Genomic DNA, 19,436 nt, shown 5'->3' with positions numbered 1-19,436 from the left:
CTGATTTATTAAGAATCAAGGACTAGTTTGGGTAAATTTTTAGCCTTCCAGTGTTCTCAGGTGACAGGAAAATTATTAATAGTGTCATAGATCCTTCTCATTTAAGCTGAGTTTTCTACTTCCATCTTCTGGAACCCACAAAGTGCGAGATATTAGCATTACTTTCTCATTTTATTGATACTGTATTAACAGACTGTTTTCTACCTAGTGTTCAAGTCATTCTTTGGTGGTTAGATTGGAGACATTTTATTTGTTCAGTCCACTAAGGACAGCAGGAACATCTAACATCTTATACCTTACTTCTATAATTGTGCTATCCTGAAAAAGATAATTTTGTAAAAAGTACACATTATAACTGTCTTCTTTTTTCCTGGAATGTAAAGCTCTTTTTAATTAAAGTATAGTTGACATACAATATTATATTAGTTTCAGGTGTACAACATAGTGAGATTATACATTTATACTCCTTACCAAGTGATCACCACAAAAAGTCCACTACCCATCTGTCACTGTACAAAGTTATTGTGATATTATTGACTGTATTCCCTATGCTGTACTTTCCACTCCTGTGACTGATTTATGTTAAAACTATAGTTTGTACCTCTTAATCCCCTTCAACTTTTTGCCCATACCCCACCACCCAACGCTCTAGCAACTATCAGTTTTTCTATTTATGAGTCTGTTTATTTTGTTTGTTCATTTGTTTAGGTGTTTTTTTTTTATTCCCCACATAAGTGAAACGATACAGTATTTGTCTTTCTCTGACTTATTTCACTTAGCAAAATATCCACTAGATCTATCCATGCTGTCACAAATGGCAAGATTTCATTATTTTTCATGGCTGAGTAATGAACCCACTTCTTTATCCATTGATGAACACCTAGGTTGCTTCCATACCTTGCCTATTGTAAATAATGTTGCAGTGAATATAGAGTTGCATATATATTTTCAAATTAGTGTTTGGGTTTCTTAGGATATATTCTCAAAAGTAGGGTCACTGGATCAAAAGGTAGTTCCATTTTTCATTTTTTGAGGAATTTTCCATAGTGGTTAAACCAGTCTACATCCCCACCAGCAGTGCACTAAAGTTCTCTTTTCTCCACGTCCTTTCCAGCACTTGTTTGTTTTATTGATGATAGCCATTCTGCATTGTTTTAATTTGCATCTCCCTGATGATTAGTAATGTTAAGCATTTTTTTCATATATCTACTGGCCATCCGTATGTGCTTGTTGGAGAAGTAACTATTCAGGTCCTTGGCTCATTTTTAAATTGTATTGTTTGTCCTCCTGGTGTTGAGTTGTATAGGTTCTTTATATATTTTGGAAATTAATCTCTTATCCTATATATCATTGGCAAATATGTTCTGCCATTCAGTGGTTCCTTTTTCATTTTATTGATGGTTTCTTTTGCTATGCAAAAGCTTTTAATCTTGATCTCTCCAATTCTGAATGATAACTTTACTGGGTAGAGTGTTCTTGGCTGTCAAGTTTTCTCCTTTCATCATGTTGAATATATTGTGCCATTCCCCTGTCTGGCCTGCAACATTTCTGTTGAAAAGTCAGCTAACAGACTTGTGAGTATTGCCTTGTATGTAACTAGTTGTTTTTCTCTCTTGCTGCTTTTAAGATTCTTTATCTTTAACTTTTAACAATTATAATTTTAATTATAATGTGTCTTGCTGTGTGTCTCTTTGAATTAAAATCTTCTTTGGGACTATCTGTGCTTCTTGGACTTGGATGTCCATTTTCTTCACCAGATTAGGGACATTTTCAGTCATTATTTCTTCAAATAGGTTTTTCATCCTGTTCTCTCTTCTTCTTCTTGGACCCTTATGATTTGAATGTTAGTATACTTGATGTTGTCCCAAAGGTCCCTTATGCTATCCTCATTCTTTTTAATTATTTTCTCTTTTTGATCTTCCAATTGGGTCATTTCCACTATCCTGTTTTCCTGATTGCTTATCCATTCTTCTGCATCATCTGATTTGCTGCTGATTCCCTCCAGTGTATTTCTCATTTGTTATAGTCTTCAGTTCTGATAAGTCCTTTTTATAATTTTTATATCATTGTTGAAGTTCTCAATAAATTTATCCACTTGTCTGCAGAGTTTGATGAGCATCTTTGTGATGATTAATTTGAATTCTTTATCTAGTAGACAGCTCACATCAGTTAGTTCTTTTTCTGGGGTTTTGTCCTTTTTTTGGGGGGGGGGGAAACATATTCTTTTCTCTCCTCATTTTGCCTGTTCGTTTCTATGTATTAGGTGGGTCAGCTAAACCTCATGGTCTTGAAAAAGTGGCCTTATTTAAAAGGTGTCCAGTGGGTCTCAGTGGTGGAATCCCCCTTGTCACCAGAGCCAGTCACTCTAGAGGTGTTTCCTGGGTGGACTAGTGTGGCCTCCTATTGTGGTTGGGCCACAACTTCTATGGACACACTGATAGGCAAGGCTGGTCCTGGGCCCACAGGCTCTGAGGCCTGGCCACAATTGTTGCAGGCTCACTGATGTATGGGCAGCCTTTGGTGTGGCTGGCTGTGAGGCCCAACCACACTGTTGCAGACACACTGCTGTGTGCTGGTGCTGACTGAGGCCACCCACTTTGGAGGGGTGCTAGCCTGGATGGGTTCTCAGGGAAATGACGGGGAGGAGTGAACAGTGTTTGGTAAGGTTAATGGAGAGTGGCAGAAATGATGCCTCCAGCGTCTGACAAGCTAGCTTAAAGAAAGGGAGGGAAAATGGTGCTTGCCAGCACCTCTGACTCAGGAGATCCAACAAATCCCTGTCCCTTAGCACACACCCTCAAATTAGTCAATGTATCACCTTCATGTATGACGTAGGTGCTTTGCAAACTGTTACCTCTGTGCCGGGACTCAGAAAGAGCACAACCTGGGTTTCCTCTAGCCCTTTGTCTCTCCCAGATGTAAGCCCTGAGAGTTTTCAAAGCCAGATGTTATAGAGACTCCTCTTTCTGGTGCAGGTCCTCCAGGCTACTCAGACCCCCTCACTCTTTGGGGATGACCTCTGCAGTTGTGATATCCCTCCCACTTGTGAGTCACTGCATGGGGAGTGGGGGTTAGGGTAGGTCCTGACTAGACTTAGTCTTACCCCTCCTCCCCATTTCAATGTGGCTTTTTTAAAATATCCATAATTGTAGAAAATCTCTTCTAGTTTTCAGGTTGTTCTTAGAGATAGCTGTTCCATACGTAGTTGTAGTTTTGGTGTCACTGAGAGGAGGTGAGCTCAGGATCTGCCTACTCCACCATGTTGAATTCAAAGCCAGGTGCCTTGCTCTTGAATGCCAATTTAACTTGTCTGTGAAATGTTGTTACTTGTGGCTGATTCACTGCCCCCACAACAAATGTGTCTCTGGATGGGGAGGCTGAGTCACTCTATAACTGTATATTACTGTATTCTTAAACCTCAGAAGAGACTTCTCTATAGGATTTTTTTTTTCTTTCAGTTTGCTAGGTGATTGAGCTATAACACAGATTTGGTTCCTCTCAACATGGAGTGTTCATTCAGAACAATTCTACTTAGTTAATAGCTACTTAGTAGATGATGACTTTATATATTTAGTTAATAACTACCTTATCAAGAGCAACTTCCATATTTGCAACCTTTTCTTTTAAACGACGTTCCTGAGACCTCAGGACTTCCAGTTCTCCAGCCATCTTGTTTTTCTCTGTTGCAACAGTACTCAATTCCTGGCTTAACTTATTCTTTTCTTCTTTTAGAAATTGTTTTTCCTACAATTAAGAGGAGAAAAATATCAGCAATAATATATTGATGTAGATGCTGAGATGTAATGAAAATATAAAGCTAGAAAAAACTGACAATGAAAATACAACAATCCAAAAATCTATGGGACACAGTGAAAGCAGTTCTGAGAGGGAAGTTCATAGCTCTACGGGACTACCTCAAAAAACAAGAAAAAAATGGCAATAAATTATCTACCCTACAACTTAAAGAATTAGAAAGAGAGCAACAAGAAAAGCCCAGAGTAAGCAGAAAGAAGGAAATAATAGGGATCAGAGCAGAAATAAACAACATAGAGACCAAAAACAAACAAAAAAACAAAAGATCAATAAAACCAAGAGCTGGTTCTTTGAAAGGATAAACAAGACTGATGAAACTGTAGCCAGGCTCACTAAAAACAAAAAAACAAAACAAAACAAACAAAAAAAACAAAGAGAGAGGACCCAAATAAACAAAATCAGAAATGAAATAGGTGAAGTAACAACCGACCCCACAGACATACGAAGGATTGTAAAAAAAAAAAATACTACGAATAACTCTACTCCAACAAACTGGGCAATCTAGATGAAATAGACACATTCCTAGAAAAATATAATCTTCCAAAACTCAATCAGGAAGAATCAAAAAACCTGAATAGACTAATAACTACTGATAAAATTGAAGCAGTAATCAAAAAAATTCCAGCAAACAAAAGCCCTGGTTCCCATGGCTTCACAGGGGAGTTTTACCAAACATTCAAAGAAGAACTAAAACCTATCCTCAGACTATTCCAAAAAATTCAAGAGGAAGGCACATTTCCAAGCTCGCTCTATGAAGCCAGCATTACCCTAATCCCCAAACCAGATAAAGACACCACAAAGAAAGAATTACAGGCCAATATCCTTGATGAACATAGATGTTAAAATGCTCAACAAAATTCTAGCAAATGGGATCCACCATTACATTAGAAAGATCAAACACTATGACCAAGTAGGATTTATTCTGGGGGTGCAAGGCTGGTACAATATCTGCAAATCAATAAACGTTATATATCACATAAACAAATTGAGAGACAAAAATCACAGAATCATATCAATTGATGCAGAAAAAGCATTTGACAAAGTCCAACACCCTTTCTAGATAAAAATTCTCAGCAAAGTGGAAATAGAGGGATCATATCTCAACATAATAAAAGCCTTATATGACAAACCTACAGCCAACATCATACGAAATGGGAAAAACTAAAGCCATTTCCCTTAAGAGCAGGAACAAGACAGGGATGCCCACTTTCACCACTTCTGTTCGACATAGTACTGGAAGTGCTAGCCATAGCGATCAGACAAGAAGAAGAAATAAAAGGCATGCAAGTTGAAAAAGAAGAAGTAAAACTGTCATTATTCGCAGATGACAAGATATTGTACATAGAAAACTCTAAAGACTCCATCAAAAAACTACTAGACTTAATAAATGAATTTGCCAATGTAGCAGGATACAAAATTAACAACCAGAAATCTATGGCTTTTTTTATACACCAATAATGAACCCCCAGAAAGAGAAACAAAAGAAACAATCCCATTTACCAGTGCAACAAAAAAATTAAGATACCTAGGAGTAAACTTAACTAAGGAGGTAAAAGACCTGTACTCAGAAAACTACAGGACATGGAAAAAAGAGACAGAGGAAGACATAAACAAATGGGAGAATATACCATGTTCATGGATTGGTAGAATCAACATCATTAAAATGTCCATACTACCCAAAGCAATCTATAGATTCGATGCAATCCCCATTAAAATACCAATGGCATATTTCACAGACCTAGAAAGAACTCTCCAAAAATTCATCTGGAATAAAAAAAAGACCCCAAATAGCCACAGCAATCCTGAGAAAGAAGAATAAAGTAGGAGGGATCTCAATACCAGATATCAAGCTGTATTACAAAGCCACTGTTCTCAAAACTGCCTGGTACCGGCACAAGAACAGACATATATACCAATGGAATAGAATAGAGAACCCAGAAATTGACCCAAACCACTATGCTCAATTAATATTAGTCAAAGGAGGCAAGAGCATACAATGGAGTCAAGATAGTCTCTTCAATAAATGGTGCTGGGAAAATTGGACAGATACATGCAAAAAAATGAAACTAGACGACCAACTTACACCATACACAAAAATAAATTCAAAATGGATAAACGACTTAAACATAAGATGGGAAACAATAAAAATCTTAGAGGAATCCACAGGCAGCAAAATCTCAGACATATGCCAAAGCAATGTCTTCACCAATACCGCTCCTAGGGCAATGAAAACTAAAGAGAAAATAAACAAATGGGACAACATCAAAATAAAAAGCTTCTGCACAGCAAAAGAAACCATCAACAAAACAACAAGAAAGCCCACTGCATGGAAGAACATATTTGGCAATGTTATCTCCGATAAGGGTTTAATCTCCAACATTTACAGGGAACTCATACAACTTAACAAAAGGAAGATAAACAAGCCAATCAAAAAATGGGCAAAGGACCTAAATAGACACTTTTCGAAAGAGGACATACAGAAGGCTGAAAAAAATATGAAAACATGCTCTAAGTCACTAGTCATTTGAGAGATGCAAATCAAACCGACAATGAGGTACCATCTCACACTTGTCAGAATGGCTATCATCAACAAATCAACAAACAAATGCTGGTGAGGATGTGGAGAAAAAGGAACACTCGTGCACTGCTGGTGGGAATGCAGACTGGTGCAGCCACTGTGGAGAACAGTATGGAGTTTCCTCAAAAAATTAAAAATGGCCAAACCGGTTTGGCTCAGTGGATAGAGCGTCGGCCTGCAGACTGAAGGGTCCCGGGTTCGATTCCGGTCAAGGGCATGTACCTTGGTTGCGGGCACATCCCCAGTGGGAGGTGTGCAGGAGGCAGCTGATCGATGTTTCTCTCTCATCGATGTTTCTAGCTCTCTATCCCTCTCCCTTCCTCTCTGTAAAGTATCAATAAAATATATTAAAAAAAATTAAAAATGGAACTCCCATTTGACCCAGTAATCCCACTTCTAGCAATATATCCCAAGAAATCAGAAACACCAATCAGAAAGGATACATGCACCCCTCTGTTCATAGCAGCACAATTTACAATAGCTAAGATTTGGAAACAGCCTAAGTGCCCATCAGGAGATGAGTGGACTAAAAATCTGTGGTACATCTACACAATGGAATACGCTGCTGTAAAAAAGAAAGAACTCTTACCATTTGCAATAGCATGGATGGACCTGGAGAGCATTATGCTAAGCGAAATAAGCCAGTTGGAGAAAGATAAATATCACATGATCTCACTCATTTGTGGAATATATTGAGCAGAAATAGATTCAGAGACACAGAAACATAGAATAGGCTATCAAACCTCAGAGGGAAGGTAGGGGAGGGTGGCAGGGGGGAGGTAAGAGATCCACCAAAGGACTTGTATGCATGCATATAAGTCTAATCAATGGACACAAGCAGTAGGAGGGTGAGGGCATGTGCTGGGGGGTGGGAGTGGCTGGGAAAAGGTCAATGGGGGAAAAAGGAGACATGTAATACTTTAAACAAAGAATTTAAATTTAAAATAAATAAATTAATTGTCTTAATATATATAAAAAAAAGAAAATATAAAACTACTAGAGGCCCAATACACAAAATTCATGCACTTGGGGGAGGGGTCCCTCAGCCCAGCCTGCGCCCTCTCGCAGTCTGGGACCCCTAGAGGGATGTCCACCTGCTAATCACTGGGGAGAGCGGGCCTAAGCTCGCAGTCAGACATCCCTCTCGCAGTCTGGGACCCCTCGCTCCTTATTGCCTGCCTGCAGTGGAGACGGGAGAGGCTCCCGCCACTGCTGCTGCACTTGCCAGCCATGAGCCTGGCTTCTGGCTGAGCAGTGTTCCCCCTGTGGGAGCACAGTGGCCACCAAGGGGCAGCTCCTGTGTTGAGCGTCTGCCCCCTGGTGGTCAATGCACATCATAGCAACCGGTCATTCTGCCGTTCAGTAGATTTACATATTAGGGTTTTATTATATAGGATTACATAAAGATCTGAACTACAGTTGAATTAATATATCACTTAATTATTTCTAATTTAGAGTTGGGAACTGCTAGAATTATGTTACCATGTACTATCTCATTTTTATCACTACTGGTATTATTTTTTCTAGGCTTAATAAATCCTTGATACAACTCACAAAATACATAATTATTATGTTGAATAAAAAGAAAGTATATGGTGATTTGAGATTGAGTAATCATATACCAAATTTTATTGAAACTTGTTTAAAATGACAGAAGAGATTTAAAGAAGATGCATTTATTTGAAAGCTTTATGGGTTTCTATTTTGCTTCAAGGTTGACTATTCATTTCACAAGGCCCTCCAACATAAAAAGAAATGGGACACACAGTTCCTGCCCTCAAATCCAGTGATGAGAATGAGCTTACTGATATACTTACAGAGCTTACTGATATACTTATTTACTCTGGTATTCAACAAAATTTCATTAAAATTATTTCATTCCTTTAAAAACCATCATGGAATAGGTAGACAAAAAGAAATGCATAGTAGCCAAGTTAAAACACAGACCTCAACTTACTGAGTCTATATTTCTTTAAATATGTTTTTCATAGAGAAAATTTTAATGTAAACAAGACAGACCGTACCACCACTATAATATACATTTTGAATGCAAATAATTATTCCTTTTCTGATTAGTCAAGCAGAAAGGGTTTTAAAAAGAAAGGGGAATTTATTTTACCCGCTGCCTCCTTTCCTTCTGAAGGGACTTTTGATGAATGCTTTCCTTTAGCGGGAGCAGGCATCTCTGGCAGTACCTCTAAATGCCCTAAGTACCCTCAGGGAGGATGAGCATAGCACTGCTTCAGGTTTCAAATAGGCAAGTAATGGATGAAGAAAGAAAAAATGTAAGATGAGAAATAAGGGGGAGAAAAAATGGTAAAGAACAAAGAAATGTTTACATATCTATATATATAAAAAGCCAGCGACCAGAACACCGTAATGACCAGAATGACTGGTCGCTATGACGCCCACTGTAGCCAGCAAGCTGGCCTGATCAGGGGATGGGGCCAGCCGGCCAACCTCCCGTGGCCCCTCCCCCAAGCTGTCCCAGCCCTGATCGGGCCCGATCGGGGCAGGCCGGCTGGCCAACCTCCTGCTGTCTCCTCCTCCCGACAGGCCTGGCCCCAATCCACCTGATTGGGGCTGGGCCGGCCAGACCCCACCCGTGCACAAATTCGTGCAGTGAGCCTCTAGTTTGTTAATGTTTAGCCTCATTCTGAAAAAGTATTTCAACAGCTCCTTTTAGGTAGGGGGAAAACAATTACTTGAGTTGCACTTATTATTTTCTACTTATGCTCTTGATATTCTCACCTCCATTACAGTCAGTTCTAAGCCTTCTGTTAAAAATGCAAATTTGTTCCAAAGTATGGTATTATCAAGGGACATTTGAGCATAACACACATTTTACATTTACTTATGTGAAGTTTCATTTATGAGAAATAGATCAATGCAGAAAACTGCACCCAGCTAAACAAATCTGCATAGGAATATACAAAGAGCATACATGCACTGTTCAAACAACTATCTATTAGCTACCTCCGTTTACCATGTGTTATGAGCCACATCCAAGCACATCTGGTATTACAGAAAAGCTACCTTCTACCCCTTCATAAAAGCTCACAAGCTGCTACCCTCTGATACACACTTCCACAAGGAAACTTCTGGTATTTCTTAAGGAAAGGGGCCATGGCTGCTGTAGTATTTATGTATTACTATTGAATATGTGTAATACTGTGCTACCATTTTCATTAGGTTCCTATTTTTTTGTGTCACTGATTAAATTTGTCAGTGTGGTGCTTCTCATCCCATTGTTTCCATAAGCCCTGCGGTTTTCCTCGCACAGTTTGTATAGCGCAGTAATTTTAGGAACACATGCTGTGTTACAACAGAATGGTGCTTTGTTTATAATCATTCCTGTCTCTATCAGGAATGTCCTTTTGCCCATTTCCTGCACTTAACTAGCTCCTTTGAGATCTGGCTCAAATGTCCCTTCAGGAACTTTTCCCTCATTTTCTCAGTCAGAAGTAACCTCTTTTCTTTTCTCCACTGTACTTTTTAATCTCTGCTCTGTCTTATTCTGTTTTCTAGTATATTAATGAGTGAACATGTTGGCTTCCTCCACCCCGAGGACAGGGACTTACCTTATTTGCATTTGTCATTGCCTCTTCCAAAAATTGTATCTTGCTCTGAAGGGCATCTATTTGACCTCTTTTAGCTGTTATTTGCTTTTGCATCCCCATTGCCACTTTCATAGCTGGAAAAAAAGAAAAAAAAAACACCTCTGTCTTAGTTTTAAGTTTCTAAATTTTGAGTGGCTACTATAATGAGAAGGTTAAGCATTATGGGAAAGTGACAAGAAAGATTCTCCAAGGCACCTGGACAGTTTCACAACATTGAGGTATAACAATTTTCAGCAATTACTCGGTTTTAAACTATATGTGTGTGTGTGTATCCTATATAATAAAACCCTAATATGCAAATTGAGTGAATGGCAAAATGACCAGCGGAATGACCAGTAGCTATGACACGCACTGACCACCAGGGGGCAGGCATATAATGTAGGAGCTGCCCACTGGTGGTCAGTGTGCTCCCACAGGGGGAATGCTGCTCAGCCAGAAGCCGGGCTCACGCAGCAGTGGTGGCGGGAGCCTCTCCCACCTCCGCTGTAGGTGGGTGGTAAGGAGCAAGGGATCCCAGACTGTGAGAGCACTGGACTGCAATAGGGATGTCTGTTGGCCTAGGCCCGATCCCCCTGGGGTCCTGGACTGTGAGCGGGCACAGGCTGGGCTGAGAACCACCCCCCTCCCTGCATCCAGTGCATGAATTTCATGCACTGGGCCTCTAGTGTGTGTGTGTGTGTGTGTGTGTGTGTGTGTGTGTGTGTATGATAATATTTTGTGATTTCCTTGTTACTGGTATTAATTTCACTGACCATTATAATTTTCCATATCTCCAATGGTAATAAATAATACTGATCAAATTCATACGTAGATGTAGGGAGCAGCTATAGGGTCAAGCCTCGGACTGACCTGTGGCAGGACCACAAACAAGTCCCAGCTTGGCAGGCAGAGCCCTCCTAGCATAATTAAGCTTAACCTTATAGTCCTCCCTAGTTCCTTCCTAGGTAGCTAATGGGCTGTGGGAGGTGCAGCAAGTGCTGCCAAAACAAGGTGAAACTCACAAGAACATTGTAACCGTGTTGACCACTCCCTTGTTTTGCTTTGTGTGCTCTGACTATAAAATAAAGCTTTGGCTTGCAGGCTGGTCTGTGTCCTTATCCAGGCATGGGAGATCCACCCAGCCCCAGCTGTATTCTCTTGTCTGTCTTTTCTGATCCTTCACCGTGCCCCTGCCCCCTCAGGTTCACCCATGGCCATGCTGGTGCAGCACACTTACACATATAGGAAACACATACATAAAATATATAGTTATATAATAAATAATATATATAATATTTTTACTAAAATAATTTTTCTAGAAACTCAGATTTCAAATACCACATAAGACATCTGTTAGTGATCTTTTAAAAGATTCCAGTGATGCCCTAACCAGTTTAGCTCAGTGGATAGAGCATCGGCCTGCGGACTCAAGGGTCCCAGGTTCGATTCTGGTCAAGGGCATGTACCTTGGCTGCTGGCACATACCCAGTAGGGAGTGTGTAGGAGGCAGCTGATCGATGTTTCTCTCCCATAGATGTTTCTAACTCTCTATCCCTCTCCCTTCCTCTCTGTAAAAAATCAATAAAATATATTTAAAAAAAAAACAATAAAAAAATAAAAGATTCCAGTGATATCACAAACCATTCATTTTTATTCCCATGGTTATTGTTATGTGCTTGGAATTCACTATTCTTTCAATAGTTAAATTGGCAGCATAAGCATATATGTGATAATTTAGTAAAACTGGTGATAGAATGAGAATGTTTTGTACAGGTAATAGGCACTGAATACTTAGAATATGGCAGGCCACTGAAAATTTATATAGAGCTCCTCCTTGCTTGGAAATTCAAACACAGGCTCCCTATAGTCAACTGAGGAAAGAGGTTTGAAAATGCCACTGCTTTGAGTCAGGTCCAGTTATAGCTTAGAGGTTAAAAAGAAAAGGAAAAAGTATCATTCTTTAAAAACAAGAATGCTAATGAATATAGTTCCTATAGCTAACCTGTCAAAAACAGGGTTATCAGAGGCACAGTAGAGTGATATGCTAATAGATAAAAAGTCTGACATCATTGGTTTACCACTATAAATAATTCTGGTCTGATTAAGTGGATCATGGTTGGCTTTCAAAGGTAATTTTCTTGTATAAGTCTTTTATATTTTAAGATAATTTTAATCAATGAAAATAGGAATTTGAATACAAATACAAGATTACCTGGTTAATTTGGTAATTATAAAGTGGCTGAGGCCCTTGTGGAGATGCCTGAGGGCCCCGAGGCAGGAACTCTATCTTGGGGTTGGGGACAGACCCCAAATGGGCCTCCTGAGTTACCTCTCCAAACCCCACCATTTTCTTGATGTGAACCAGCAAAGAAAGAGCTGAGCCTCTGAGAACCACATTAAATATGGAACAATTCAAAAATGTGTGTGCCATCTTTGTGCAGGCGCCATGCTAATCTTCTCTGTGTCGTTCCAATTCTAGCATATGTGCTGCTGAAGCAAGCACAAAAACTTACCTTTTGCCATTAAAAAATATTGAGAAATGGAAGAATGTAGACTTTACTTAGATAAATATTTATTTTTATTGTCAGCTAATACAGCCAAACCAAAAATATGAATGATATGAAACAGTAAACTTCTCTCTCTGAATTAATATGGGCAGCAAGGTAAAAAGGGAACAGGTCGAAGTGGTGAGAAGGACCCCTCATCCTAGCAGTTCAATTCCAGGGCTCCTTCCCAGGAATTGACAATTAGCCACAGATATATAGTTTATAGATAATGAACACATGAAAAATAAGGGATTGAATGAAAATTATCAGTAAGTTGTATTTATATCAACACAGCCTTAAAAACAATTAATTAGCATTTATAAGCATGGAAGTCTGTTATAAATTATTAAAATAACTGCAGGGAAAAATTCAGATACATAAGCACATGGAAATTCCCCTCCCCCCCCCAAAAAAAAAACGAGTAAAAACTACTGCTCTATAGCACCCATCATTGATACCTGTTGCTATCTCTCTCACATCACATGGCACATGAAGAGATGACAGGCAATGTATTCAAGTTTGTGTTTTTAATAAATCTAGATCAGTGGAATTAAAAACAAAAAAAAATCGAATAAAGCATACCATGACCATCAGATCCTTCCATTGATTTCAATGTATTTCTTGTTTGTTCTAGTTCAGACTGTGCAGATTTTAATTGCATTTTCAGCTTATTTGTAGTAGTTTCCATTTCTTCACTTTTGTTTCGAAAATTCCTTTTTAAGACTTCGTAGTCCTCTGTAGAATATGATAGTCAATAATAGTTACTTTTTTTCTATCCCATTGTTATGAAGTATATTTTATTTGTAACTAAACCTATATAATAAAAGGCCAATATGCAAATCGACCGAATGGTGGAACGACTAGTCGCTATGACGTGCGCTGACCACCAGGGGGAAGACGCTCAATGCAGGAGCTGCCCCTGGTGGTCACTGCGCTTCCACAGGAGCAGTGCCGCTCAGCCAGAAGCCCTGAGCCAGGCTCACGGCTGGCAAGTTCAGCGGCAGTGACAGGAGCCTCTCCCGCCTCCACAGCAGTGCTAAGGATGTCTGACTGTTGGAGCAAGCCTAAGGCATCAGTAGGACATCCCCTGAGGGCTCCCAGACTGTGAGAGGGTGCAGGCTGGGCTGAGCGACACCCCTCCCCCCCAGACTGCACGAATTTCATGCACCGGGCCTCTAGTGATTACATAATTTTAGAGCTGTAAGAGACTTCATTTAGTTATATTGTGATTTGTTACAGACATTAGATGTATGTACACACACAACTGCAGGTATCTGACTCTTTTTAAAATCTGCTTTGGTGGATCCTCCTCCTCTACCCACTTATTATTCACTGCTTTTCTCTCACCTGTGTAACTGACTCACATCTGTTTCACCTTATACCTTTTTTGGGGGGGTTATCATACTCACTACCATAGATTTAATCATCATCTGTAGGTAGATAGATCTCCATGACACAACAAGTAACCTGAAATTATCATGTGTCTTATCTGACTTTTCATCTCCAGTAACTATCAAAATACCTGGCATGCATTCGTCATTCAAATACAAGAATACACACTCACACTAAACTACCTATTTATATTTATACTAGAGGCCTGGTACACAAAATTCATGCACCTGGGGGGGAGGGGTCCCTCAGCCCGGCCTGTGCCCTCTTGCAGTCTGGGAGCCCTCAGAGGATGTCCAACTGACAGCTTACGCCCATTCCCCACTGGGAGCGGCCCTACGCCGTCAGTCAGACATCCTTAGCGCTGCTGTGGAGGTGGGAGAGGCTCTCGCCACCGATGCTGCACTGGCCAGCTGTGAGCCTGGCTTCTGGCGAAGCAGCACTCCCCCTGTGGGAGCGCACTGATCACCAGGGGGCAGCTCCTGCATTGAGTGTCTGCCCCCTGGTGGTCAGTGCATGTCATAGAGACTGGTGTTCCGCCATTTGGTCTATTTGCATATTAGCCTTTTATTATATAGGATATTTATATATGATCAATAGATTTACATATATAGGAAACAGCCAAGACCTCTTTGGTGAGATCTCTGTCTACACAGACATTTCCATGTGGATGCCCTGGAACTTGTCTCCTACTGACTGCATCTCACCCTCCTGCCCGCAAACTTGCCCCTCCTTCCAGTTTCCCTCTCTCAGTTGTTGTTATCATTGTTTTCCCAATAATTCAAACTTAAAACCTGAAACCCATACACAACCCTTCCAATCACTAAGTACTGTTGATTTCAATCTCCCAAAATATTCTGAATTTTTCCTTCTCCTCTCATTCTTACTGCCATTGCCTTAGGTCAAGTTCTCATCATATTTTCCCGGGAACTCTGGGAACTCGAAAAATCCTCTTTGATTGGTTGGCCCCTGTCCCTTTAGTCTTGCCTTTCTGTATTTACTGCTGACACTCTTCTTCTAAAATGTAAATTTGATGACAACAATCTCTTACTTAGTGCCCTTTGCTGGCTCCACATTGTCTGGCTCTGCCTATCTATTCTGCCTCATTTCTTAGTCCTCATTCCTTCAGGCTTTTACTCCAACAAATACTTCTGAGGTCACATTATGTTATTTCATGCCTTCATGGCTTTGCCCATAATGTTCTCTCTGCTTGAATTGCCCTCCCCCCTCTTTTTCACCTGCCAATTTCCTTTTCCCCCTTCAGACCTACACAGATGACACCTCCCGAAGGAGGCTGATTCTCTGCCCTCTTCTGCATCTGCACTCAGCACAAACCCACTGTGCCCCAGCCACTGTACTGTAACCCATTCCATAGAGTCTGGCTACCAACTATCTGGGAGCCTCACTGTTGTGTTTATAAGGCCTCTCTCAGTATCTGGCTTAGTAAATGCTCAGGAACCATTGACTGCGTGTGTATGTGTGGTGTGTTAGTGATATGTTTGTGTGGTGTGTCTGTGTGTGAAGCAAATTATGCCTCTACCGTACTAATTGTGAACAAGAAGTATTTCATTTTTTAAATTTAAAGCGTTGGATTTTTCCTTTCATAAAATTTGCATAAGTTTGTTTACACATATTGCTTCATCATTAAACCTCTAATCAAGATATGTGACTCAAAGAACTCAAGGTTTCCACTTCCTTCAACTTTCTCTTGGAAATTCAGCAAAGAATTTTATGGACTCTGAGGGAGGACTAAAAAGTACAGTTAATAAGTGCAAGACATGATATCAGATTTCAGGCAATGAAATACCTCCACTGGGGCCCCATAATTAATCCACATTTGTCACATGAATGAGCAACTATTCTTTTGCAATAGTCCTAGTGTCTACATTGGACTTTACTGATACAGTTTTGTGTGTGTGTTTTTTTAGCAGAATTTGAACTGAAGTGACATACCTGTAAGGCTGTTTAAGTCATTCCTACTAGACTTCACCTCGTTTAATAACTGATCTCTCTCCTGTTTGATGTCCTTCACTGCACGGAGCCGCTCAGAGCCTGCATTCACCAGCTTCACCTTTTCCAGCTCCAGGTCACTCACTCTGGCCTCCAGCTCTCGTATCTTTGAATCTTTTTTATCTTTTAAAATCTAAATATAGTAATAAATACAATGGGTAGAGTAAGAAATTAAAATTATGTACATATATAGTTATAACATGTTGTTTTAATATCCTATATATATAAATGGCTTTTCACTATTTCCCAGGATATTAAATTTGTTGTTTTATTATAAAGTATCAATAGAGTAAGTGGGGGAAAAAAGCAATATTTTACCTTTTTACCTTAGTTGTCAATTCAGCATATAGTTGTGCCACTAGCCACATGTGACTACTGTGTACTTAAAATGTAGCTAATCTAAGTGGAGATGTGCTATAAGTGTAAAATATTCCAGATTTCAAAGGCTTTACATTTTAAAAAAATGTAAAATATCTTCATTTGTTATATTGATTGCAATATAAAAATATCATCATATTGTGGATATATTAAGTAAAATATGTTATTAATTTCACCTGCTTCTTTTTGCATGTCTACTAGAAACTTTAAAATCATATATGTGGTTCACATTACATTTCAAGTGAACAGAAGCAGCGTAGAAGCTTCTGAACAAATGCCATTTTAAAATAAAATTATTTTTGTCAAAAGAATTTCTACTGTTTGGTGTATATTTCTCCAAATATTGATATAGGTATAGATATAAAAGTATGGGTGTATTTTTTTCTGTGAATATACTTAATTTTTTTTAAACTTACTCTTTTGGTCATCAGATTGTCCCTTCAAATTAAGGCCTGTTGGCCTTAAATATAATCAGGCATACCTCATTTTATTGCACTTTACTTTATTGTGCTTCATAGATTTTGTGTTTTTTACAAATTGAAGACAAGATCACACCAGCAATAAGATTACAGCTTGCTTCATTGTGATACTTCACTGTGGTAGTCTGGAACCAAACCCGTAACATCTCTGAGGGATACCTGTAATATTCACTCATACTGCACAGGATCAAATCCCAAGGTAGTGTTGCTCACAGGCAAGTTACTTAATGTCTCCATGTCTCAGTTTCCTCATCTGTAAAATTGGATAATAATGTGCCTACCTCATAAGGTTTTTGTAAAGATTAAATTGATTTATTTTTTAAAGTGTAAGACTCAATAGGATTCTTCCATTTGTTTGTACTATTAACAATACTATAAATTCATCTCTTTTCTTTAATAAGAAGGTGGAATAATTATCTTTTTTCCTCTAATATGTTTTGTAAACCTATTCTAAAGTTTTCATTGTAAGGGTTAACCATTAAGATGCCTTTAAAAGTTTCTTTCATGGTGAGTTTGGCCATTTAATAAGTTCTTATGATATAATTAAGTAAAAGCTTAACACTAGAAAATTCTAATTTTAATGCAATAAACTTGATATCTCCATAAGATAGATAATAATCTATAGTTGGTCTTATTTTTAGAATGAGGAAACTCTGGCATCTAAAATTTATGTGAGATTTGTGCCTTGACTGGTTTGGCTCAGTGAATAGAGCGTCGGTCTGCGGACTGAAAGGTCCCGGGTTCGATTCCGGTCAAGGGCATATACCTTGGTTGCAGGCACATCCCCAGTAGGGGGTGTGCAGGAGGCAGCTGATTGATGTTTCTCTCCCATCGATGTTTCTGACTCTCTATCCCTCTCCCTTCCTCTCTGTAAAAAAATCAATAAAATATATTTTTAAAAAATAAAAATAAAATAAAGTTTATGTGAGATTTGTGATTAGGGGGACTGGGTAAAAGTAGGGTCCAACAGTACAAACTTCCAGTTACAGGATAAATAAATACTGGGGATATAATGTACAGCATGGTGACTATAGTTAACACTGCTGTATGGTGTATTTGAAAATTGCTAAGATGGTAGATCCTAAAAGTCTCAGCACAAGGAGAAAAACATTGTTTTCTTTCCTTTTCGGTATCTATGAGATGATAAATGTTAATTAAATTCACTGTTGCAATCATTGCACAATAAATGTAAGTCAAGTCATTATGCTGTACACCTTAAACTTATACAGTGCTGCAAGTCAATTACATCTCAATAACGGTAAAAGGAAAAAGAATTAATGGTATTTGATTTGTCTCCTATTAGTTACCAAGGCAGAGATACAGATGACACAAAACGTAGAAAATCAAATTTTTAAAAAATTCACTCAATAATTTAAAATTTTGATAACTATTTACTGAGTATCTGCTGGGTGAAAGGCACAAAGACATGGGGCAGGTGTACAAAGATGAATAAAATGTGTACCTGCTTGAAGAAGTCTGAGTCTTACAGGGAAGAGGAGACACTGCTATTTAAACACACACACAGTGCAGTATAGAAAGCGATCCAGGTTATAATGGGTACAAGTAAAGTGAAATAAGATTTAGACAGAGAATGGAACAGGTGAAGGGAACTAAGAACATCTTCTACAGATCAGGAACTAAGCTAAGTGTTTGATATAAAATTTCTCATTTAAGCCGCAAGTAACCCAGTAAGGTTATAGGGTTTTTGTTGTTTTGGTTTTGTTTTGTTTTACAGATTCAGTAAACAGTCCAGTGTTTTCCAGTTACTGAGTGGTGGGAGATGTGGTTCACATTTAGGTCTGTCTGAAGAGGGAGAAAAAAACGTTAAACTGTGGGATCAGGAAAAACTTCATGAAGAAGCTGTGCATTTTCGGATTTTTTCTTTTGTATGGGTAGTTCTGAAACATTATTAGTCCACTCTGTTTGGAATCTAATGAAAGTATGGCTCCTTTCTCACAAAAAACACACAGATGCAAATAGACACAAATAATTTCAAACAACTTCAGAGTCTACACACTGTCTTTACAAAACCCCTTTTCAGTAAATTAGGTCAGACTTATTCATGGGGAAAAGATATTTCAGAAGCTACACCACAAAAAAACTCTACAGACCTTGAATTCCTGTAGTTCCAGCCTCCTATCATTAATCTCTTTCTCAAGCTGAGCTTTTTCTACTTGCATGGCACCGGCAGTTCGTCCATGCTGGCCCACCAGCTGTGTCATGTTTTCGATCTGTTGTCGCAAAATCTCGATCACCTTGTCCTTTTCAGCCATCTGGAGCCTGAGGGCCTCACACTCCGCCTGCACGTTTCTGAGGTGATCCCCTTCATTCTTCAGGTGCTGCAGCTCCTGCAGCTTCAGGTCGACGCGGGAGCGCAGCTTGGTGATCTCCGCATTGGTGGCCTCAATGGCTCTTTCTTTTTCCTGGAGGGAAGCGGTCAAGTCTGACACGGTCCTCTCGGAGCTCTCCAGGGTCATTTTCTTGGCTGTCAACTCTTCTACGACTTTGCGGAGCATCTCTTTGGTGGATTCAAGCTGAGCAGTCAAGGAGGACACTTTTTCTAGGCTTTCATTCTTTCCTTGAATTGCTGCCATCTGATTGTTAAAGGAAAACGAATTTCATGGATTTGGGCAGATAGGCAGCG

At 39.3% G+C, this 19,436-nt stretch overlaps 1 protein-coding gene across 11 annotated transcripts in view; it reads right to left on the bottom strand.

Annotated features, from left to right (window-relative positions):
* CCDC158 (coiled-coil domain containing 158) overlaps nucleotides 1–19,436 on the bottom strand; it is a 76,333-nt gene that overhangs the window by 24,092 nt on the left and 32,805 nt on the right. For all 11 annotated transcript variants that reach the window (XR_013960566.1, XR_013960567.1, XR_013960568.1 and 8 more), the window contains 5 exons: nucleotides 18,904–19,386; nucleotides 15,879–16,068; nucleotides 13,119–13,271; nucleotides 9,973–10,085; nucleotides 3,586–3,744 (listed from right to left, as the gene is read on the bottom strand). Coding sequence is in view for 8 of the 11 variants with exons in the window: in XM_080667527.1 (XP_080523653.1) it covers nucleotides 3,586–3,744; nucleotides 9,973–10,085; nucleotides 13,119–13,271; nucleotides 15,879–16,068; nucleotides 18,904–19,386 (1,098 nt within the window). In the remaining 3 variants the exon portion in view is untranslated. The remainder of the gene's footprint in view (nucleotides 1–3,585; nucleotides 3,745–9,972; nucleotides 10,086–13,118; nucleotides 13,272–15,878; nucleotides 16,069–18,903; nucleotides 19,387–19,436) is intronic.

This window comes from Plecotus auritus, assembly GCF_963455305.1.
Source record: "Plecotus auritus genome assembly, chromosome: 1".
Lineage (NCBI taxonomy): Eukaryota > Metazoa > Chordata > Mammalia > Chiroptera > Vespertilionidae > Plecotus > Plecotus auritus.
This window is presented reverse-complemented; position numbering and strand designations above follow the sequence as displayed.